At 63.6% G+C, this 23,261-nt stretch overlaps 2 protein-coding genes across 3 annotated transcripts; one reads left to right on the plus strand and one right to left on the minus strand.

Annotated features, from left to right (window-relative positions):
- Positions 1-17,807: 17,807 nt before the first annotated feature.
- Positions 17,808-19,520, plus strand: IL17B (interleukin 17B). The gene is made up of 2 exons (XM_013178375.3): positions 17,808-18,777; positions 18,999-19,520. Exons 1-2 carry the CDS (start codon positions 18,290-18,292, stop codon positions 19,255-19,257), a joined length of 747 nt encoding a protein of 248 aa, XP_013033829.3. The 5' UTR covers positions 17,808-18,289; the 3' UTR covers positions 19,258-19,520.
- A 374-nt stretch (positions 19,521-19,894) lies between these two features.
- Positions 19,895-22,644, minus strand: PCYOX1L (prenylcysteine oxidase 1 like). Of its 2 annotated transcripts, none has more exons than XM_048064708.2 (6): positions 22,488-22,644; positions 22,156-22,362; positions 21,674-21,848; positions 21,376-21,587; positions 21,145-21,285; positions 19,895-20,697 (listed from the first exon to the last, which is right to left on the minus strand). In XM_048064708.2, the coding sequence occupies exons 1-6, from the start codon at positions 22,570-22,572 to the stop codon at positions 20,039-20,041; spliced, it is 1,479 nt and encodes a 492-aa protein (XP_047920665.2). In that variant the 5' UTR covers positions 22,573-22,644; the 3' UTR covers positions 19,895-20,038. The 2 variants fall into 2 exon arrangements, with proteins under 2 accessions (XP_047920665.2, XP_066861546.1); XM_067005445.1 differs by having other exon boundaries at positions 22,156-22,294; positions 22,488-22,630.
- Between the last annotated feature and the right edge of the window lie 617 nt (positions 22,645-23,261).

The following is a 23,261-nucleotide window of genomic DNA, read 5'->3' on the forward strand; positions in this document are numbered from 1 at the left end:
CAGCCGCGAGCTGTGCTCCCATCCTGCTGCGCATCCATCTGCTTCCATCAGTCCTTGCAGCAGGCAGTGGTCCAGGGGTGTCGGGGGTCCCAGGGCACAGTTCCTCCCTTCCCGAGCTACAGTGCTTCATCTCAGACTCCCAATTGACCAGAGATGCAGCACTGCACCTTGGGCTGGGAGACATGGAGGAGCCCGTGGCCGCGCTCGCTGCAAGTTGTGCCATGGCATGGCTGTGTGTCTGGCTGCTCTGCTGGACAGACAGACTTCATGGCTGCAGGGACGGACAGGGGCTGGGGGCTTGGTGAGGTGGGAGGGCGTGGCCAGGTAGGCTGCAGCATGGGCTGGGATAAACTTCTGTGCTGGGAGAAGGGCTGGAAACTGGTGTCTGTGCATCCCAAGAGTGCTTCTGAGGGACCCAGGACCTGGATCCAGCACTGGGGTGCCACTGCTGGGGGTCCCAAAGCACAGGGATGTGGCTGCTGGGATGGCTCCAGGATGCAGGACTGCTCCTCAGCAGGGCCAGGACACCTCCAGGACAGTATGGGGATGGGGATGGGGGGGGGTCCAGCACAGTGCTTCCCTCCCTGCCCTCTGCCCCTTCCCATCCCAGGATGCTGCTCCCAGAGCCAGTCCCACCCCAGCTCAGGCACCAGGGGATGAGAAGCATGTGAAAGTCCCATGGTCTTTCCCATCCCTGTCCCCATCCCTGTCCCCATCAGCACCTGTGGGAAGGCTTCACCCCAGCTCTGGGAGCTCAGACGCAGGCCAGGGGCTGCACGAGGGACACCCCCTGCTCACCCCCTGCTCCCTCACTGCGGCCCCAAGGGAGAGGGTCTAGGGGGAGCAGGAGGAGGGGGAGGATGGAGGGAGCAGCCAAGCCCAGAAATATCTTTCGCAGGCAAGCACTAACATCCTGAGCAGAGCCGAGCCGTGATAAACAGACCATCCATCACCGCAGCGTCCCGCTGCCGGGCCCCGGCAGCCGTGGCGCTCCCAGCAGCCTGACGAGAAGCAGATGGCGAGGCTCTGGTGCGGCCCCCGGCATCCGGCACCGGCCTCCCCGGCCCCTGGGGATGGCTGTGCCTGGCCAGGAACTGGGGCACAAAGAGCCCAATGCCTGTGCCAGGACCCCAACCTGCCGTCCCTGGGTTTCTTGGGAGGAGAGAAAGGGGAGAGCCCCACGGTGCCCCAGACTTGGTGCCCATGTCACGGCGCGAATCACCCAGGAGGTAGGTTTGGGAGCAGCCTCCGCCGGCATGGGTTATCCCTGCTCCCAGCCCCGGCCAGGCAGGCCCTGAGCCCTGGCCAAGTGTGGGAACAGCCACAGGGGGCTCAGCACCGCGGGGCAGGGCTGCCTGCAGGCCTCCTCTTGCTGCCTCCCTGCCCTGCACCATGGCAGAGCCCAGCCTCAGCCCCGTCCCCAGCCTCCTGCACGCCCAGTGCCGTGCACAGCCCTTGAGTACCTCCCTGCAAAGGGGCGCAGTGCCTTTTCACAAAGGCGCAATGCCTGGCTCAGCACTTCCCCGTGCCCCAGGAGCCAGCCCTCCTGCACGCCGGGTGGTGGGAGCTGGGGGTAGTGCTGGTTTGCTCGTGGGGGGTGCCGGCTTTGTGCTGGCACGCTGGCTTTGCCTGGGTCTTGCTGTCCGGGGGTGTACAGTCCTGGTGCACCTCCAGCAGCTCCAGTGAGGACCATGTCCCTGTGAAAGACAGAAGGTGGCAGTCAGTGTGGCCGTGAGTCCCCAGGGGCTACAGGCAGGGCTGTGAGGGGCAGTGAGCCCTGGGGCACCCCTCAGGTCCCTGGCACCCCCAAGGCACTGAAGCAGGGTCTAGGTGGGGCTCCGGCACAGTGCCCCAACCAGGGGCTCAGGTCTGGTGTGAAGGAGCAGGGGGTCAGGCACCCGGAGACCTGTCCCTGCCGTGCATCCCCTGTGGGCATGGTGCAGCTGCAGGTCATGCCACGAGCCCTGCAGCAACCCCGGTGCTGCCCAGCCGGGGGTGCCCAGCAGTGCCTCCCCGGGCACTCCTCCTCTGGCTGCCCATCACCAACCCGTCCTTGTGCTCCCTCCCCTGGGGGCTGGACACAACCAGACCCACGGGGCACTGTCAGCATGACGAGGTCCCCAGGCAATACCAGCAGCTCCGTGCACACACAAAACCCTGCAACGACCAGAGTGTTCTGAGCCTCCCTGCTCACACCCTGTTTTCCCCAGCCTAGCAGTGCTAGTGAGCCACCGGCCAAAAAGGCCACTGGCTGGGCACTGTGGACAGCTGGCGCTGGGGAATGGAGCCTCTGCTCAGCCCCAGCCCAGTGTGCCCTGCTCCATAGCTCAAAGATTGCTCAAAGCTGCCTGTTCCCCAAATTCTGGGGGCCCAGGAAAAGTCCCCTTCTCCTGTGGGCAAGCTGGAACGTCCCCAGCCCCACGTAGCCATCGGACGTGCCTTGCTCCAGCCCCGCATGGGGTCTAGGGACAGCCCCGTCCCCACCTGCCACCACCACCCTGGCCATCTTGGTGGGAAAAGCCAGGCCTGAGACTTCTCTTCACCCGCAGCGTGGGGCTGGGGACCTCAGCTGCCGTCTCCAGGGAGGTGGCAGCGGGGGAAGACGTGCAGGAAGGAATGCACTGGGCTGCGCATCCCACCGCTGGGAAGCAAAACATCTGCCGGGAGCTCGCCTGGGGGAGGGAGGTGCCCTCGTCCTCCCTGCTCTGTCCTCATCACAGCCTCCTCGTCCTCAGGAGGGGCAAAAAAGCAAAAGCCAAAAAAAGGGTGCTGCAAGGCCTGTCCTTTCCCCCTTGTCTCTGCTCTCCTTTTGGCCCAGTTTCCCAGGGAAATGGGGTTCACACCCATATGCCATGCGGCTGCCATCCTGTGCTCAGCCTGTCCGAACCAAGTAGCCAAAGTAAAGCACTCAGCCCTGCCAGGAGCATGTGTGCACAAGGCGGGGGCATCGTCCCACCTCCAGCCTCGCCACCACCCCATGGCATCCCCTGGCAGCACCGTGCCCCCCACGTGGCTGCAGGGACAGCTGGGACGCTCGGAGCCACCGAGCTCAGCCTCCCTGTAATGCCCGGACACGTTTAGGTGCAGCTCCCAGGACGAGATTTACAGCCCAGCCCCCGCATAATGACAACATGCTCATTAATTTCACCAGCCCCACTTTGCTCGTCCCCTTGCTCGCATGGCACGGATGTGCCGCGTGCCCACAGGACACACCGGGGCTGGACCCATGGTGCCCCCGACGTGCGGGTGCCACCAGCTGCCACCGCTTGCCCAGCCAGGCGCTCCCCAAAGGGTGCCCACGCAGGGCAGTGCTCGCGACGCCTCAGTGCCACTGGACCCACGGGTCCTGCCCCGGCTCCTGCCACGCTCACCTCCAGCCTTCGCCTCCATGTCCCTGTGTCACCAGCCAGGCAAGCGCTGGCGGCCGCCCGCTTCCTCGGTGGCGGTACTGGGCTGCGCCAGAGCCCGTCCCAGCGCTGGCCCTCCCCGCGGTTACAACACAGCGCCCTTTCCCCTCTCCAGCACAGCCGCTCCTGCAGGAAATGTCCGTTTTTAATAACAGTTGGGATTTGTTTCCTCCTTGAAATTCCCCAGCCTCCTTTCTCCAGCGGCGAGGGCCCAAGCCCAAGTCTTGCCTCAGCCTGTGCTTTCTGCCGAGGGAATCCCAAAAGCCCAGCAGGATGGCGCTGCCACAGCGGCTTTGTGTCTGTCCCATGCTTGGGGAGGACAGAAGGTGCTGGGTGACGCTGGCACACATGCCATGCAGGTCTGAGCTCTGTCCCTGTCCCAGCCGAGCCCACCCGGGGACTCAGCCATGATCTCCAGCCCCAAAAACACCCAGCTGCCACCTCCAGCTGGCCGAGATACTGCTGGGTGGCACCGGCGAGTGCTGCCTGAGGCAGGGTCCGTGCTTGGTGCCCCCTGGGAGGACAGAGGTGGGCAGCTCTTGCTCCCTCAGCTCTATGGGAATCGAAGCCACACGTGGGGATGCTGCTTTTTGGGGCTCTGCAAGACAAGCGGGCGGCAGCCCCCATGAAGAGCCGTCCTGCACAGCATCCAGCGGGGCCCTGCCGAGCACCAGCTCGCACAGCATCTCCATCCCGGCCCCCGCCAGCCCCAGTGGCCTCCTCCCTCGTTCCCTGGCCAGCCTGGTATTAAATCAAAGGTTTATGAGAAAACGGAGGGGCCGAGGGAGATCCTAATCTGGTCCCAGGCTGATTAACCCTGGGTTCAGGCTGAGGTCCCGATGCTCAGCTATAAATAGCAGTGCCTTTCCTTTCCCATCCTCCCGCCGGGGCTGCAAAATGCCTGCCCTTTTATGGACAAATCGGCAGATTTGGAGCCCGGGCGGCCCTCATCTCCCATGCTGGGGGCGAGCCAAGGGGGCCCAGGGGGATGCTGCTCTTTCTCTGCGGGTTTTGCTGGGATAAATTACAATGCCGAGAACAAAGGAGCAGGTCTGGGGGGCTTTTTTCCCATGTCTTAGAGCTGGGGATGGGTGCAGAGGGGAAAGGATGCAACTGGTTTGTGCTCCTTCTCCCTGGGCATGCAGCTCCTCTCCCGGTGCCAGACTGAGGCCAAAATAGCCTAATTTGGGGTCTCTGCATCCCTGTTGAGGCTCAGGGTGGTGGCCCAGTGGGGATGTCAGAAAGGTGAGCCAGGAGCAGTGTCTGGCGAGCGTGTCACCTCCATGCTGCAAAAGCAAGTGTCATCTCTGTGTTTGTGACAGCAGGCAGGGGACAGGCCCCTAATCCTGGCCTGGCAGCAGGAAAATCCCTTCTTGCCCCCACAGCAGCAGCCCTGGGCCCTGCTGGGTCCTGTGCTGGCTCCTGCAAACCGCTGGTGCCGGCTGCTGTGGTGAGGGACCAAAAGCACTCTGGCCACACCAGAACTGGGCTGGCAGGGCAGAAGGAGCCTCTGGCGGGGCAGGAGCGGTGGGAGAAGGGATAGTGGTGGCACACAGCTGTGGAAGAGCCTGGCCTCCCCACGGACCCCATCACCTTTCCCACGGCCTCAGCTCTTCCTGCTGCCTCCAGCCCAGCCACCATCTCCCCCAGCCTTATCTTGCCTCCCTCTCAGCGCTGCCTCCCCCCCATTTCCCTGTGTGTGGGGGGGCTCCCCCAGCCCTGTCCCCCTCAGTCCTACCTAGCTGAGGCCAGCAGGATGGCGTTTTTTGGGGCACAGGCATTTTGGGGGGCAGAGCGAGCCCAGCGGGTGTCACCCCAGCTGCAGCTGGAGCGTGGGAGCGGGCCGGGAGCTGGCCCTGCTGGGCTGTTTACACGACACATTCCCGGTCCGGAGGAAGTGGTGCAGGGGTGAGGTCCCAGCGGGGAGAGGCCGTCACGTCACCGGCCTGCAGCCCTCCGTCACGTCACCGGCCTGCAGCCCTCCGAGGGGACGGGAGCCCAGAGCAAAGCTCCCCGCAGGGACGGCTCCCAGATGGCGCAGGCAGGAGCAGGGCTGGGGCTCCAGCAGCAGTATGGTTCCCCTGCTGCCCCCCAGCCCAGCTGGGCTCTGCTCCTCGCCCATCCCTGGAGCCATCGGGAGGAGGTGACAGGGTGGCCGTGGGGATGTTCCTCTGCACCACGGCCCCATAGGACTCCGCACGAGGTGAGCACGGCGCAGTCAACAGAAAGGCAGGGACCTTGTGAGCCATGGTCCGAGTCCCCCCTGGCAGAGGCATGGTCCTGCTGTGGCTGGAGCTCATTAGGCTGCCAGCACTTCTGGCTGCTTATCAAGGCTTTATCATCTTATCTCTGCTCCAGCAAGGGAGAGGGGGAGTGCATGTGTGTGCGTGCAGCAGATCCTGCACAGCAGAGGAGCCCAGTTCGTAAATCACCTCCCCAGTAGGCCCCATCTTGGCTTTCCCAGCCCCTCCAAGCTGAGTCAGTAAGAGGCATTAGACACTGAAAGAAAATGCCCCAGGTAGGCTGGGTCCCCAGCAAGAAGGAGACAAGGCACAGGAGATGATCCAGCACAGCATTTAACTCACGTCTGGTTCTCAGGGCACCATCTCCCCACGTGGCCAGGCTGTCCCGTGTGAACCTGCAGGCATGGCTGGCTGGGAACGCCTGTCCCCACATGTGCCATGGCCATGGCGGGAGGCAAATCCCCGCACAGGGCTTGGGTCCCTCCAGCAGGGCTCTGGGTGCTGCGGTTGTGCTGCCCCTCGCAGCACCGGTGAAGCTGCAGCCATCACCATGGTAAAGGAGAAGCACGAAGGAAATGCTGAGTCTGTCCTCAAAGGGACAAAAGTGAGCCCACAGCCCCCGACAGACAGCAGGGGAGCACACCGTGGCACTCACGGCCCCGTGCACTGCAAGCTGCATCCGGGGGGACACTGGGGACAGCTGCCTTTCCCCGCAGGTGACACCACCGAGCATTCAGCTCAGTGGGGCAGCCATCAAATAAGGGTGAGAGGGAGGGAAGAAAAGGAATGGCAAATCTGCAATGAAGGAGACAGGTAAGAAGCCCAGGCTGGCAGAAGGACATTTCCCGCTGTATCAGCAATCAGAGCTGGTGCGTAGACAGCACCAGGTGACCTGCTGGCCAGCACACAGCATCAGCCCACACGAGGCACGGCAGGTCCCAGAGCCCCAGATGTGTTCCCTCCCCGCAATGTCGGGGCACAGACCTTGCTGCCACCCCAGCTTCGCTGAGGTGTCCCATGCCCTGCAGCCACAGGGAAAGGGTCTTAACGGAGCCCTCACACCCCAGCCCAGCACCGCTGCAGTCGGGGCTGAACCCTCTTGAGGAGGAAGTTGATGGGGGAGGCAGCGCGTCGGTGCTCAGCAATGGTGAGCCCCGATGATGTCTAACTGAGCTGGGGCAGCTCGCTGCCTCTCGCATGCCTGGACCACCTTCATGGCTGTACCCCTGCGTGGCTCAGGCACGCACACCACAGGCACCTGAATGTGGGCACAGCGCAGGCCCCAGGGCTCTCCAGGCTTCCAGAAATGTCAATCTCCATCCCCACGACACTGTGACCACCTCCAGCTCCTCCACCAGCACAAAGCAGCTCCGTCCCTTGCCTAAACCTGGCAGCAGGAAGGTGCTCACCCTAAGCATCCTGAGCCCGTGAGGGCGCAAACATGGCCTTGTGCTGCTGCACCAGCTCCATGCGCTGCCAGCTGCACAGCGCGTGTGTGTGCATGGCTGGAATGTGGCTGCTGCTGCTGGGAAAGGGTCTCTGCCCCACCCCTGGGGGCAGCCCAGGGCTTCCAGCCCACCTATGGGATAGGGGTGTGGGACAGGGAACGCTGGGCACCCCCCAGTAACCATGTCCCTAACATGGAGTCAGAACTCAGCTCTCCCCGTGGTGCCCGTGGCCGTGCCACACCAGTCAGCACGTGCTGTCCCTTTCCCAAGCCAAAGGGCCAGAGGTGCCCGGGGAGACGGGCCAGCACTGCACCTACACCTCCCGGCCAGTGATCCCCCCCTGCACGGCTGGGATGGGGCAGGAAGAGGAGGAGGAGGAGGAGGCCCTGCTCCCCTGCCAGACCCCATGTCAGCGGGGACATCCCTGAGCAGGGCAGCAGCACGTCTCCACTGCCTCAGAGGGAGCAGTGGCGGCACAGAGGTGAGGGCTGCACAGTGGATGTGTACAGCCCCGGGTAGGCGAAAGGGCTCGGAGCGAGGCAGCAGCAAATGCTGCCCCGGCGCCCACCGGCCCACAGCACTGGGAGGGGTGCTGGGGCTGCTTCCCGTCTGGGAGCCTCCCCCCACACAGGGTCTGCTCTGCTCTTCTCTGTGTGCGTGTGTGCAGCCTGCCAAGGTCAAAGGATGGTGAAATGGCTCCAGAGCTCAGATTTCCAGCCTCTTGCCTCATTGCTTGCTATCTGATTGCGGCTCCCACAGACAAGCCCGTGCTGCTTCTCCTGGTGTGGGTTGCGGCGCTGGGCACTGCAAGCACCCCAGTGTACCCCCTCCAGGACCCCAGCCCCGTGAGCGCTGTGGGGTTCCCAGCCCTCGGGGGTGATTCCTGGGCTGGTAGGGCCTCTCTCGTGCCATGCCAGGAGGAGAAGCACGCCGTGGGTGGGTGTTATGGGTCGATACAGCCCCAGTTTCTACAGGCAACAACGCGGTGCCCAAAGGCACCCGGCTCCCCCTGCCCAGCCCTTGGAGCAGGGCAGCAGCAAGATGCTGAGCCCCTGGCAATGGCAGGTTTTGCTAGGGTGAGGAGGAACAAGCCTCGGAAAATCCTGATCAGGAACAAGGCAGATTCTCCGTTAAAAAAGAAAGAGAGACCAAGAAAAGGCAAAAAAAAAAAAAAAAGGCAAGAAAAAAAAAAAAGCCCTTAATCATCTCCAGACTGCCTCTTGACAAGCATGGAGGGAAATGCCACTCTTTCCAGGAGCCACCCAGAGCTGCAGCCTGTCTAGACATAGCCTTCCCCAAATTCCTGCTGATAACTGCTTGGGAAATCTTTGGCAGAGGCGTGTGCATGTGTTTGTTGGAAATTAACTCCTCTCCCATCGGCCGGCAGTGGGGAGGCAATGGCAATGCCCTTGGGCATGGTGCCGCGGGCTGGGATGCTGGGGTTGGGGCAGGAATAGCCCCGTGCTGAGGCAGGCCTGGGGACACTGCCACTGCAAGGGGATGCAGGCAGGGAACAGCACGAAGGCAACGAGTGCCCCGCGCACCCAAGCCAGGCACTGCAGGGGTGACAGCTGCAGGGGCTGGGGTGCTTGGTGGGTGCCAGCCCCACTCCCTGCCTCAGTTTCCCCATCGGTGTGGTGGGGAAGGAGATGAGGAGAGGCAAGGGTGGCTGCACAGAGGAAAGGTGACGGGTCAGGGAGAGGAAGCAAGGCTCCTGGAAGAGAAATGTCCAAAGGCGAACCGGAGCGACCAGTCGGTGTGCTTCAACGAGCACCTCGGTGCTTTTTGTCTGGAGTTTTGGCACAAGACGGGCAGAGATGGGGCACTGCCTGGGGAGCATCGAGGAGGCTTTGCTCAGCTGAGGACCAAGCCGTGCCTGTCTGCTCACCCCTCACAGGGACAGCAGGCCGGCCATTGCCCACTGTGCATCCCCTGCCCTCGCCACCAGCCCGGTGGCCAGCCTGGTGGTTCTGCCACAGGCTCCCATGCTGCAACCACGCTCGGCAGCCGCCTCTGCAGCACCGGGGAGGCGAGGACGCAGCAACCATTCACCCAGATTGCGGAGGAGCAGGGGAAACTCTGCAGCTTGGGAAGGCGCCAGCAGCGCCGGCTGGGGGATGCATTAAGGCAGGCAAGGCGAGCCAGCAGCGCGGGCTGGGCTGGCGGGGTCCTGCAGCTGCGGGTTGTGGGGTGCTCTCGGTTGGCACTGGGTGGGGTGGTCTGAGCACCCCGCAAGCCCCCGGCAGCGAGCCCTGTCTGCACCTGCAGCCCTCTCCCCCCAGCACTGGGCAGCGCAGCAGGGCGAGTGGCCTGGGACCGCTTTCCTCATCGGAGCCGGCCCTGCCTGGGCTCACCACTGACTTCCAGTTTTTTCCATCCCAGATGTTCCTAGATCAAAAAGCATTTCTTCTCCAGCTCAGCCTCCAGACGGCCGGGAGAGCCCTCCGCCCCACCGTGCACCCCTTCCCAGCGCTGGCATGGGGCTGACTTTGGGCACCCCTTTGCTGAGGACCCTGCGGCACCGATGCAGCTCCAGCCACTCCTCACCACCACCGAGCACGGTGAATTTCCCGTGGCCGTGCTCCATTCACCTCCCTCCCCTTCTCAGGCACAGCTCTGGGTTTGCAGTCCTGTGTGTGCACACACACGGGGTGGGGGCACCCTGCCCATGGCCCCGGAGACACCCCACCAGAGGAATGAGGGTCCCATGCTTTGCAGAGGGGATGCTGGAGGAGCCGTGCCATCCCCTGCCTCCTGCCCGCTGCCCCTGCCCACCCCAGCCCCATCCCGGAGCCCCCGCGGGCACCTACCTGCCACCCCACACCTGCCAGCGCCGTGGGGACATGGCTGCGGCCACCTCCTTCTGCCGTCACATTATAACCCACCACTGGGACCCCTGTGCTGCCAGCTGGGGTTTTTTAAGCAGCTGGCATGGGAGCCCTCAGCGAAAACTCCTTCCATGCGGCTCGGAAGCTGGAAAACCTTTTTCTTTTTACCTTATATGAGCTGAAGAAGGAGGCCAGGCTGCCGACGGCCACATCTGTCAGGGGCGCCGAGGGGACCCATTGGCTGAGGTGCCTCACGTGGCGCCGCCGCCTTGACCTGCGGCCGCTCAGCTGAGTGTTGGTTTTACCCCCTAAGGAAGGGCTGCTTGACAATTTTCATATTTCTTCTAAATTTGGAGATTTCAGACAATGCTGGGAGGCTTGGCTCAGGATGCCAGAGGCCCATGTGGAAGTCATTAAGTCCGAGAGGGAGAGCAAGAGAGAGGGGGAGAGCGGGAGCGAGGGAAGGAGGGGTGGCGGGGCGTGGGGGGAGGAGATGCGAGCGCTGCGCCTGCTGCCAGCTCTGTGCCTGGGAACAGACGGGAACTCACTCGGAGAAAGTTTTGGGGAAGAACAGGCTTCCCCCCAGCCCCCTGCCCATCCTGCCCCTGCCCATGGGGCGCGGGGGGCCAGGCTGGCAGCGGGGCCGGGCACGGGGCGATGCTGGCGGCTGTCCCGCCAGCAGGACTGTGGGGGAAGGAAGCGGAGATGCTCCCTGGCCTGGCTTGTGGTTCCCATTACTTTGAGAAGCTCCATCTGGCCTGGGAAAATGGTGCTGGGGCAGCCGTAGGGCTGCCGTATGTGCAGGGACAGCAGTGGCTGTGGAACCCCAAATCCTGGGGTGGGAGCCAGGTGCCCGCGGTGCCTCTCCTCAGGGTTTAGCGTGGGTGCTCCATCGCCGTGGGGTGTTGCTGGCCCCGTCCCGTCCCGAAGCACGAGCCCATGTATGGCAGCTGCCCCACGCTGAGGACAGCTGTAACCAGCAGCCAGCTGGCAGCTCGGAGGGAAACGCGCCGCACCGACGCGCCCTCATCCTCCCGCGCCGGCCATCAGCTCAGGGCACAGCCAGCGTGGGGGGCACGGCCGGGAAGGGGGGCACCCCTGCTTTTGGTAATGATGTCCTGACTGGTTCCAAGTCCCCCCCCCAAGTGATGCTTCAGCTTGTGGGGCTGTGACGGGCTCCTCCTCAGCAGCAGAGCATGGCTCTGGAGCGGGGAAGCAGGCGGTGTGGTCCGTTGCAGCCAGCAGCAACCAAGTGCTAATCGAAGCCCAAGGCGGGAGGAATCAAGGGCCTCTCCTTCATGTTTTCCCAGCTGGAGACACTCCTAGGAGGAAGCAAAGGGCCGGGCTCTGAGGTCTCGGGCCTTGATAGACCCTGGCAGCTCACAGGACAGTGCTCAGCCACCAGCCGTGCCAAGGCATACGGCTGCTGCACGCACCCAGTGTGAACTGGAGGGGCCTGGGAAGGGACACACAATGCCTGATCCCGCAGGGGCCAGCCTGCAGGCTGTGTCTGGTGGAGAGGAATTCCACTGACACAGCCCCAGAGGGGCCAGGAATTCCCCGCTGCCGTGGTGTGCAGGGGGAGAGCAGCCACGATCGGTCCTCCCGTCCCCATCGTCTGTGATGTGGGCACAGCACCGAGGCTGCTGAGCCATCACACCAGGTTTTGCCCAGAGACAGTATGCCAGCATTTGGTGTCCCCTGCCCCTCCAGAAGGACAGAGCTTGGGGAAGTCACGGAGAAGCTGATGATGTGAGGAGCAGAGGCAGCATGTGCCAGGCTGTGTGAGGCACGGAGCTGCGCCCACAGGTCTGGGGACAGCGCCTGAGCAGCGAGCAAGGGACAGGGGGAGCAGAACCAATGCGGAGAGGTTACACCAGCAGTGGGGACGGGTGGTCTGAGAGGTGGCTGCAGGGCTGGTGCTGAGGAGGAGAAGCAGCGCCATGGGCCAGCAGGACCACGGTGATGGCAGGCCAGCACCTGGCTGTGCTGAGCACCCACGGCACCGGGAGCTGCCCTGGAGCTTGCTGCCCCCCGGTCCCTCGCCCCGTCACACAGACGTGCAGCCCCTGCTCTTGGTGGGCTGGCTGCAAGCAAAGCACAAATAAATGCTGCCATTAAACAAACCCTATAATTAGAAACCTGGTTTCCTAAATGAAGTGAAAAATGTAACGTTAGCCTCTGTTTGTTCGCTGGATGCTGCTCTCTTGTTCCATGACCCAGAAGGGTCATGCCCTGTGGTTTCTAAGAAGCCTTAATAAGGTAATGTTTAGGAGGTTACTATCTTTACAACTCTTGTCTTATTACAACTCCATAAGAAAAACATTTGGGGCAAAGCAGGATTCCTCGGCGCGGGTTTGTTTTCGTTACTCCTTCGCTAAGATGCTGCCCAGCGAGCTCTCCCCGCAGCACATTCGGTTTCAGTATCTCCACCAAAGCCATTTTTTCCCACTCCCTGCCCCACTTGGCTGGGCACGAAGGGCTGGGTGGTCCCGGGCAGCCCCGTTCCCACCCCAGCCTCTGCTTGGCAAGGGGACAGACCCTCGGGTCCCCAGCACGGCCCCACAGGGAGCAGCCCTGGGGCTCGGAGGTGCTGGGTACCCTGGGGGTGCCATGGGCAGTGGTGCAGAGCAGCCCCCTGGGGGCGAGGCTGGTGGGCTGCGTGTGCTGGCTCCAACCCTCCCAAGAGACTGGGGAGTGCCAGCAGACCTCCCTCCCCAGCCAGCCCCACTAATACCCAACCACGCTAATTTACAGCCTTTTAATCTGCTAGCTGACATTGCAGGGGGCTGCTGGTGTTTTGCAGCCCATATATCACTGCAGGCAGGAGCTGGCGGCCCCGCTGCCCGTGCTGTGTCAGCCACACGGGCAGCACGGCGTGGCTCACGGGCGAGCCTGGGCTGGAGCAGCTCTGGAGGTGACTTTCAGGACCTTCCTGAGCTGCTCTGCAGATCCCAGCCCTCCAGGAGTGGCTAAAACAGCAATACCTGTGAGCACAGGATGGGCAGCAGGAGCTGCCTGGGTCCCCAGCTGGTGACAGCTCCCCGCGAGCTCCAAGTCCCTGCGTGTGCGTGGCCCTGTCCCCAGGTCTGCGGGGAGGAGAGGCTTGGCTGGGGCATGACCACAGAGGCAGACGTCAGTGCCACTGCTGAACTTTCCATTTACCTATGTCCTGCCCTGGGAAACTGGGAACTTGGATGCCTGCCCTCAAAGCAAAAGCCACCAAAGCCCTAAAAATAAGGATGCTTTCTCCTTGCAGACCCGAGGACATCGCTGCCCTGGAAACACATCCTTGGGCTCACTCCAGCCCTGCGTCCTTGCAGCAGGGATGGCTCCGGGCTGCTCTGTGGGGATGCAGGGGGCATCCCGGCAGGACTGGGTCTCACCTTGGGAGCCTGGCACAAAATGCAGACACCCCAACAAAGTGCCCTATGGGCAGTGTTTGGTCATTGCATTCGTTGGCTTTGGCTGTGGGGGAAAAGCTGGATTATTTGGATAGCCCGCATGGTCCTCTCGTGCAGCGGATGGGCAGTGGGGTGCAGCCACTAGGGATGGAAATGAGGAACCCAAAGGGCCGGGGAAGGAGGGAGGGCAAATCAAGGGGAGCGTAAAGACCCCTTTCCAGGCTGCTCGTGTGACAAGGCAATGCTTTGCAGCAGGACCGGGTACAGCTGCAGGCATTTGGGTGCCCATGACGCATAAGACCCCAGGCAGGGCCCTTCCATCCGACGGCTCCTTTGAGCCCTCCTGAGCCACACAGGCCCATGAGGAACATCTCTGCAGGGCTGGGGCTCGCTAGAGGTGCAGCTCCTGGCACAGCTCCCCAGGGAGCAGCAGGACACAGGCAGAGCGGGGGCTGGGAACGGATGCCCTTCAGGCTTGGCAGGCTGATGGGACCCATTCCTGGGTGGTGCTTCAGACATCCCTGAAGCCTCCCTGCCTGGAGAAGAGCCTTGGGGCTGCTCTGTCAGTCCTACGGGGACCTGGGGCAGAGCCACCAAGCAGACTTCTGCTGGGACAAGAGTTGGTGCCTGCCCTGCCCCTGCTGTCCTCCCCCTGAGGCACCCCAGGGCAGCAGTGGAAGGAAGCGGGTTGTTTCTAGGAACAAGAGCGCACGCAGGCTTTTTCCATCAGGTGCTCTGTCTCCAAGAGCAGAAAGAAAAAGAAAACAAAAGGCAGGAGAGGAGTGGGGCAGCAGGAACCTGTGCGTCTGGATCGTGTAACGGGCGACGTGCTGTAAACGCTGGAGGGCTGATGGATGCGCCGGCGGGGCTGCGGCAGGATGTGCCGGACGCGCTCCCTCCCGCCAGCACGGCACTGCCGGCAGCTGCCTCTCAATGCCTCCGGCCCCTGGGTGTGCGGGTTGGGTGCTGCGGGCGTCCCCAAGGGGGAGACAGCTCTGCTTCCCGACTCCAAATCCCAGCTGTTCTCCGCTGTGCATTATCCATGGGGTTCGATTTACAGACGGCCCCAAGCCCGAGGAGGCGGACAGGCTGCTGACACGACCGGATTAGGGCTGTATAAATAATATTAGCCTTTGACGCAGAGCCCAGGCGCAGCGAGGCCCCGGGCTGCCGACAGCTCGTCCCCTTGCACGGCTGCTGTGGTCGCCCTTCCTGCACGTGGCACCCGTGCTGGGGCGATGCCCTGTGCCGCCTGCCTGCCCACTCGGCCACCCCGTGGGAAAACCCCAGGGTGGGGACTCTAGGGATGTTACTGCTGTCACAGGGCATGGGAGGGAATGAGTTCCTGTCCTGCTGATGGATGCCCGGGGTGGGGCACTGACCCTTGTCGATGCCAGCAGCACATTCCCGGCCACCCTCTTCAGCCGGGACACGTCTCCGTGTTTATGCAACTGGAGGAGTGGGCAGAATGAAGCACGTTTTGTTCTTCCCTTTTTTGAGAAAGGGTACTTCTAATTCCCACCAAACAATGTTCTTTTTCCAGCGAGCTTAAAATAAGCCTTTCTGGCCCAGGCGAGACGGAGCCGCTGGTGCGCTGAGCAGCGTTTGTGCAAATATGGTTGTGAGCACCGTGCCACGGGGCCGGCTGGCCGGGCAAATGCTACCTGCCCAGGGGTGTGGGGATGTGGAGGGCCCCACGCTGTCCCCACTTTGCTGTGCCCAGCCCCAGCTCTCCTCCCACGCAGTGGCATGGGGCTGGCTCTGGCCAGGCCGTCTCGCTCGCCTCTGATGAGTGGAAAATGTTGCTTATGCGGCGATAGGAGACGGCGTGGCTCCGTGAGATGCAGCCGCAGATGGGCGTACACACGGGTGCTGAGGCTGGTGCTGCCCCGCTCGGGGCTCACAAATCTGGCCGAGGATCCCGGTTCAGCTTTTGTAGGGAGCAGCCTCAATGCTGGGGAAAGGCCATGTCCCATACAGCTGCTCCGTGCTGAGGCTGCTGGGGGTTGGGGAAGCGCAGACCCCATGTCCATGGCTCCCACCCCAGCAAGAGCCCTCCTGCAGGCAAAAAGCTGCTTGCTGCCAGCATGGGAATGGCAGCCTGACCCCCCCAACCAACACCAGCAACTCCCTGCCACGTGCTATGGCCCATGCTCCCCAGCGGGTGTGCTCCCCCCCCGACAACTGCATCGCACAAGCAGGCATGAGCTCTGCTATTTTTGCTCCAAACCTGTCTAACACCCAGCCTCTACCCGGGAGCTTGAGGCCATGACAGTGGATTTTGTGATGGATCGCCTGGGAGTTGTGTATCCCGGTTTCTCTAGGGCTGGCAGACCTGGCCTACCCCATTTGGGTGCCAGCTGCCACTCTTCAGGCTCCGTCTTCCATCAAGGTTCCCACAGCAGTGGGGAAGGTGGGGACGCGGTGGGGGAGTTCGCAGGGATGGGCACGTACACAAGCACCCAAAAGCACATCCATCTCCCCCTGGGGGGCTCCAGCCCTTCCTGGCTACCTGCTCCCTCACCTTCCCACCACACTTTGGGGCTGATCCCCAAGCACCCAGCTTGGCAGGGCAGTGCCATGGCTGGAGCTGGGCACGCAGGGCCCACCCTAAGACTGGGAGGCTGGGGCTGGCCCCCCCCAGGTGCCGCGCACCCCAGCCCCTTCCCTTTTGCGAGGCCGGTGGGGAAAAGCCGCCTCCCTCAGCTTATCAAATTTGGCCATGTCTGAAAAGCCCTGGTTTCCTTTTCACCAAAAAAGATCAAAACTGGGTAATTGGCTCCCAGCGCGGATGCCTCTGAGCCTCTCTCATGTGTAAACAGCATTTCCGAGCGCTGACACAACGCAGGCGGCTGCGGCACACGCGCGCAGCCCAGCACCCTCCGGGCGCCTGGCCCCACAGCCCGGGCATGGCCTGGGGCTCTGCCTGTCCTGTCCCGTCCTGTCCCATCCTGTCCTGTCCTGTCCTGGGAAGGGACAAGGTGCACACACCGCACAGCTTCAGGCCTTGCCAGAGAGGATGGCATTGCCCCCAAAGCCCTGTGGTGGCAAACGCCCTTGGAGTGTTAACGTGGGCTGGGGCTCCCCTGCATGCAGGGCAGCGGGACCACATTCCCTGCGCCATCCCCAGGCTGCTGGGGGCTCAAGGGAGGGGAGATGCAGCAGCAAGTGGGGGGGCAGTGAGGTTTACCCCATTTTCTGTGGTTTATTATCTCTGTCTAGAGGCCCAGGTCCTGCACTGGGAAAAGGAGGAGGAAATTTCCCCACACCCTACAAAGCACAAAGGCCTCGCAGCCCGAGAGGGGGGCGCATGCGCCAGGTGGGTGCATTCCTCCAGTGGCCCTCCCAGCTTTTGGGGCCGCAGATTTCGACTCCTAAAAGGCCCCTCCAGAGGAGCAGGGGACAACCTGCGCTCCGTGAGCCTGGGGAGCAGCTCGAGGCACCTCCGCTTCCAGCCCTGCTGGGCTCTGGGCAGGGGAGGGCCGGAGGCTGGAGGAGGGAGGCTGGAGGGCGGCGGGTGGCGGCGCGGTTGGGTGGAGGACAGCACCACCGTGTGGCACAGCATCCCCCCGGCTGCAGGGACAAGGACAGGGACTGCTCCGGGCCCCCCACCCGCGAGGGACCCCCGCTGCCCCCAGCCCTGTCCCTGGGCCAGGCCGTGGCTGCGCCCCCCTCCCTCCCCGTGCCTCAGTTTCCCCCTCCGCAGCGCTCTGCGCCCCAGTGCCTGGCCTCGGGCAGCCGGAGTGGCATGGCACGGCATGGGGAAGGGGCAGCACCCCCAGCGACACCCCCGGGAGCACCCCCAGCCTGCAGCCCCGGGGCACAGCCCCAGGGCCAGCTGCCAGCTCAGCCGGTGTGCCCGCACTGCCAGGGGCTGGGAGCAGCAGCAGGGTCAGGATGGGCTTGGGGCAGAAACACCAGGGGTGCTGGGGCGCCATCACGTCGCTTGATGGGTCTGAGCCAGGGTGGCTCCTGTCACCGCGCTGTCACCCCCAGCAGAGCCACAAACCCCTCCCTGGGCAGGTTTTGCCCAGTGAGTCCCTCGGGGCCGTAGCTGGAGCCACTGGTGGAGCCAGTGCCCAGGGAGGAGGCAGTGGCCGAATCCCAGACCACGCTGGCCCCCGGCCCTGAGGCTCGCTGGCACCTCTGGGATGCGCCAGACACACCTCTGGGGAAGCGCAGGGGGCTGAGGCTTTCCCTATTTAGCTCCTGGTGAGTCTGGGCCAGCCTCACTGCAGGCAGACATCCCTCTGCTGCGATGGAACGGGCTCCAAACCTGGTAGGTGACTGTGCCGTGGCTTGGGGCTCACTGCTCATTTGTCTTCTGTAATAGAGTAAGTGACACGCTTGTTTGCGGACGGCTACCTGGGTTTGTTTGCTTTGGAGATGCACACGTTGGCCTGCGGGGCCGATCGCTCCCATGCCTGGTGCAACAAGGACAAAGCAACCTTGGAGAGCATATTCAGGATGGTCCGAGGGGACAGCACAGCACAGGAGGGAGAGAACAGCCCGGGTCTGAGAGCTTTCTGCCCCGGGTCCCCGCATGGGACGAGTGTCGCGGTAGCTGCCCACGAGCAGGACCCGCGGGCAGGGTGTGGGGCTGTCTCTGGCCAGCTGCAGCAACGTGAATAGCAGGGAGCAGGACTACAGAAAGCAACTTTGTTTGCTACTGGGCAGCCTGCCGGCTGTCAGCACACGGGAGCTCGGCCCCATGAGGCCTGAGGGAGAAGGAAAGGAAAAAGCATCTTTCTTTCTCTCTCCGTCCTCGGAGCACAGAGGGAGAGAGAGGAGGGTTTGGATAAAGATCCCATTCTTGCCTGTCTCATCTCTAAAGCTCCTTTTAAACCAGAGGAGCCCCAGGTACACCCCAAGCTGGGTGCGCATGCGTCCCTCCCAGCACGCAGCCCCCTGGGGGCACAGCTCAGGGCAGCATGGGCAGGTGCGGGGGCACTCTGGGTGATGCAAATTGCCAGCATTTCCCTAGGCAAGGGGTTGTGCAGCCACAAGCACCACCTGGCGCTTGGGCTACGGGCTCACCACGACAATGTGCTCACCACCCCATGGTGCACATGCCACCCCGAAGTGGATGCGGCCCTGACATCGCCTGGTGACCCCTTCTGCAGGCCTGGGCAGTCATGCACCATCCTCCTTTGTCCTCAGCTTCTCCTCTGCATCTTCACATTTGCCATGGTCCTGGTGCCAGAAGCCAAAGACCAAAGCAAGGCAGCCAAGGGGAGGAGAAGAGGCCTGGCGCGGCCTCCCACAGCTGCCCCTGCCCTGGCCTGGACCCCAGACGACCCCTACACCCCCATGGAGGACTACGAGCGCAGCATCCAGGACATGGTGCGCCAGCTGAGGAACAGCTCTGAGCCAGGCGACACCAAGTGCCAGGTCAACCTGCGGCTCTGGAGGTCTAACCGGAGGAGCCTGTCCCCCTGGGCCTACAGGTGAGCGTGGGGCACGGTCCTCAGGGCCGGGGTCTGTGAGCAGGGCCACGTGTGCTGGCCCCACGCTGGCAGGCACGGCGGTGACCGTGGCTGCAGCAGCACGGAGCCACCCCAGCTGCAGCTCCCTGTGTCACCCCGCGGTGGCACTGCCCTGCCCGTCCCCATCTCACCTGCCAGGCTCACCGTCTCCCCCGCCTCCTCTTGATTCTCTTCTCCTCCAGCATAAACCACGACGCAACACGGATCCCAGCAGACATCCCCGAGGCCCGGTGCCTCTGCACCGGCTGCATCAACCCCTTCACGATGCAGGAGGACCGCACCATGGCCAGCATCCCCATCTACAGCCGGCTGCCCGTCCGCCGGCTGCTCTGCCAGGTGCCGGGCGAGGTGGGGCACAAGCCCTCTGGGAGGAAGAAGTGTCACAAGAAGTACCACACGGTCATGGAGACCATCGCCGTGGGCTGCACCTGCATCTTCTGAGCCTGCAGAGCTAACCCTAACAGCCCTTCACGGGCATCTAACCAGCTTGCTCTTGCTTCCTGAGCATCGCCAGGGCAAGGAATGTGTCTGCGCAAGGAGACTGCGGCCACATAGCTCCAAGGGCTCCCTGAAATCCCCTTGTGGGCTCCGTCAGCCTCAGCCCAAGCAGCCACTCTGGGGACACCCAGTGCTGGGGCAGCCCCTGCAAGCAACCCAGCCATGCAGCCCTGCCTCCAGCCTCACCGCGAGCCCTCTAACCTCCAGGGAAGGGCCAAGGAGGAGGGTCCTCACCCACCACCCCCAGCCCCAGGCTGCGGAGTGGGTGCTCACCCCGTGCACAAACTGGGGGCTTGGCTGGAGAGGCTGGGGCAGCTTTTGAGATCCTCAATAAAGCTCATCACTGACCCCTGTCTGAGCCGCTCCGTGCACTGCCGGCAGGAGGGCAGGGCTCTGCTCCTGGCCAGGCCAGCCACCCCTGCTGCTCACCCCACAGCCTTGGCCTCTGAAGCCCCCTGAGATCCCTCCCACAGCAACAAGAGCTGTGACCCTTTCTGACAGAAAACCCACAGGTTCCTTCCAGTACAAAGCAGGGAGGGGAATGGGGAAACCTCAGGCGTGTGGCACAGACAGGCAGCAGCACAGGGCAGGGGCCGTATTCCTGAAGGCAAAGCTTGTTCAAGTCATCTGGGACACAGCCCGTCCCTCACCCCCTGCCCCAAACCCCGTGCTGTTCCCAAGGCAATAAATACTCCCCTGGCTACCGCACCGCCACCCCTGCGTGTCACAGCTCAGTCTTCACCTTGTGCATCAAGTCCTTCTGATCAATTTTCTCCAGGTCCTGATACCAGCGGTTGTAAGCCAGGAGGGCCACGTTTTTGGCCGCCACGGCTATCATCTCCATGGAGCTGGCCACCCACTCCACACCGCTGAGGTAGAAGAGGTTGTCGTGGAGCATGATGGGCGGGAGGGACTTGGTGGAGTCGTAGCGGGGGTATGACTGCCACTCCATCACCTGTACCGAGTAGTAGGACCTGAAGAGGGTCTTCAGCTGCTGCTTGTCCAGTGGCTGCTGGGACAGGACTCGCCACACCGCAGCCTCCTGGGGCTGCTTGCGACGGAAAGCTGCCGAGATGTTGACAGGACAGATGTTGTCCATGGCGTTGAAGAATAGGTCGGGGGTGTCGGTGGTGAGGATGCTGGCGAAGGGGAAGAGCTTGGGGTCGGGGAAGCCGAAGTAGGAAGAGTTGAGGTAGCCGTGCACCACGGAGGTGACAGAGGGCTGGAAGGCACTAGGGAAGCTGGCGATAGGCGGCTCGAAGTTCTCAAAGATGAAGTTGCTCCTGCTGGGGTGCAGGGGAGTTGTCACCACCACCATGTCGTAGAAAGCCGAGCCCTGGCCTTCGCTGCCCTCGTAGTGCACCTGGTACAGGGCTCTCCCTTCTGAAAAGAGATGGCAGACAGTTAGCGTAGCCCCGTGCCCCAAGCTGTATTGCCCTGGACCTTCTTTTCTCCCTGTGGGAGAAAACTTCTAGAGAAGCTCAGCCTAGTCAGGCAAGGAGGAGTGGGGCAGGGCCGCCCACCCCACAAACCAGAGCTCTCCAGCCCTCCTGCTGAGCTGGAGCAGGGGGGCAAGCCTGCAACATGGACGGTGTCCATGTGAGCCTCCAAGCCCAAAGAAAAGCCCTAAGGGACCCCAGGGCTGAGGTCTGCAGCACAGGGCCCTGCCTCCCAGATGGATCAGACAGACAGACGACATCCCTCAATGCCCTGGGATCCCCATACCACCCACCACCCACCTCCCACCCTGCTGGGCACAGACCCACACCCAAAGGCCAGCAGCACCCATGGGTGCGCGGGGCTGGAGCAGCCCCCCCTGGCCATACTCACCCGAGCTGTGCAGAGAGATGCCCGTCACCCTGGCAGGGATGACATTGGCTTTGGTCAGCTTCAGCAGACCTGAGCACACCAGCTTGTTGCCTCCTTCCACTGCCCACGTGCTGCCCTGGGCCCCTGCCAGCGACATGGCTCCTGGGGGGAGGAAGAGGAGGGTGCCTCAGAGCCCTGCCTGGGGAGGGGACCCTAGGAGGAACCCTCAGACAGGGGGGTAAGGGACTTCACCTGCGAAGGCGGGCACCAGCACTGACTGGCCGTAGCTGGAGCGCAGGACGGCCGCGATGACATCGTCCACAAAGCGCTGCGTGACACCCACCTCCAGCAGGGACTCGGCCACCGAGCGCTGCGTCATGTTGACGAAGGCGTCACCCCCCAGCGAGCGCAGCAGCTCCTCCAGGCTGGAGAATGCGTAGCCGTGCGCCTGATACTTGTAGATCCTGGAGGGGACAGCACCACAGGGCGCCTGGTCAGGTTCTGGTGCCGGGAAGACCCCGGCACCCCCCGAGCCCCTTGGCTCTCCTACCTCATGAACTTCTCCATCACCTCCTCCACCCACATCTGCAGGCGCAGGAAGCTGATGCCATAGTGCCACCAGAGCCGGAAGAGGTTGAGCAGGTACCAGTCGGTCTCCTCCAGGACAAAGTGCTCCCCGCTGAATATGGCACTCTTCCCCGGCACCTCACGCCGGTGCTTGAGGCCTGAAGGGAGCAGAGGGGCCCCGGTGGGCCGCTGGGAAAGGGCAGAAGCAAACGGGGACGCAGACAGGCCAGCAGGTGACAGAACGACACTCCTGGCTGAGCATCAGGGGATGTATGGCCCCAGGGACCCCAGTCCAACCCCATGTGTTTGGGCATCCCGTGGAACCTCCCCAGTGCTATGGGACAAAGCAGGGGGATTTTGTGAGCGCTAAATCCCACCGAGGGGAGCCAGGAGAGGGGAGCAGGGACAGCGAAGGGGACGTGGCGTGCCCACGGCCCCGAGGCACGTCTGGAAGCATCTGCTCACCCAGGGTCTTGACGAAGTCCTGCATGTGGAGGCTGAGGGCGTGGATGGATGCGCCCCTGCTCTCATACTGCTGCTTGTTGACGGTGACGGTGGCCAGCCGGCCACCCACGCCGGCCTGCTCGTACACATCCAGCTGCACCTGCGGCCCGAACTGCTGCTGCGAGAAGTAGGCGACGGCCGAGCCGCCCAGCCCGGCGCCCACCACGGCTGCGGGCCGAGGGTCAGCCGGGGCTGGCACCCGCACCCCGCCGTCCCCACAGCCGGGCTGCCCCGCACCCCTACCTGCCCCCCACGCCCTCCCCGCTTCCCGGTGCTCGTCCCCCGGCTCCTACCGATGCTGCGCGGCGGGGCACGGCCGGCGGAGGCGGCCAGGAGGGCCGGCACCAGCAGCAGCAGCGGCGGCGGCAGCGGGGCCATGGCGCGGGCGGCGGCGGCAGCGGCGGCGCCCGGCAGCGCCCGCCCCGGCCCGCCCCTCACGGCAGGCTCGGCCCCCGGGGCTGCGGCCGGGCTGGGCCCGCTGGCGGCCGTCCGCTTCGCTGAGGGCCGGCGCCGGGACAGCTTGGCGCGGGGAGGAAGGGGAAGGAGGGCAGGGGCTGCTGCTGCTCGCAGGAGGGAGATGGGGCCCGCAGAGCCCGGGCTGGGTCGGCCGCAGGGCTGAGAGCACCGAGACAGCGCCTCTGGTAGCTGCAAGGGGAGAGGGGCCCGGGCTCGCCCCACGGGACGGCAGCGTGCCTGGGTGCTGTGCAGCCACATGCCGGGCTGCACGGTTCCCTGGCTTCCCTGCGACCCCAATGGAAGTGAGGGGCTGGCTGGAGACACAGAAGTAGCATCAAAATTGGCCTTGTTTTGGGAAATCTGGCTCCCCGCACCTTGATGCCAGGGCTCAGAGGAGGCAATGCTCGAACAAGACAACACCACACCAAGGATGCTTCACACACAGCGGCTGCCAACCCGCAGCCAGCCCAATGCTGAACCAACAGCCTAAAACCGAGCGATCCCTCAAACCACATCGACAGGCCCCGGTGCGGGACCTTCCTGCGCAGTGCTGGGCTTCCAAAGTGGCAGAAGCCCACCTTTACTGCCCTCGGGCCAAGCTGCTGTGGGAG

This window comes from Anser cygnoides, chromosome 14, assembly GCF_040182565.1.
Source record: "Anser cygnoides isolate HZ-2024a breed goose chromosome 14, Taihu_goose_T2T_genome, whole genome shotgun sequence".
Classification (NCBI taxonomy): Eukaryota; Metazoa; Chordata; class Aves; order Anseriformes; family Anatidae; genus Anser; species Anser cygnoides.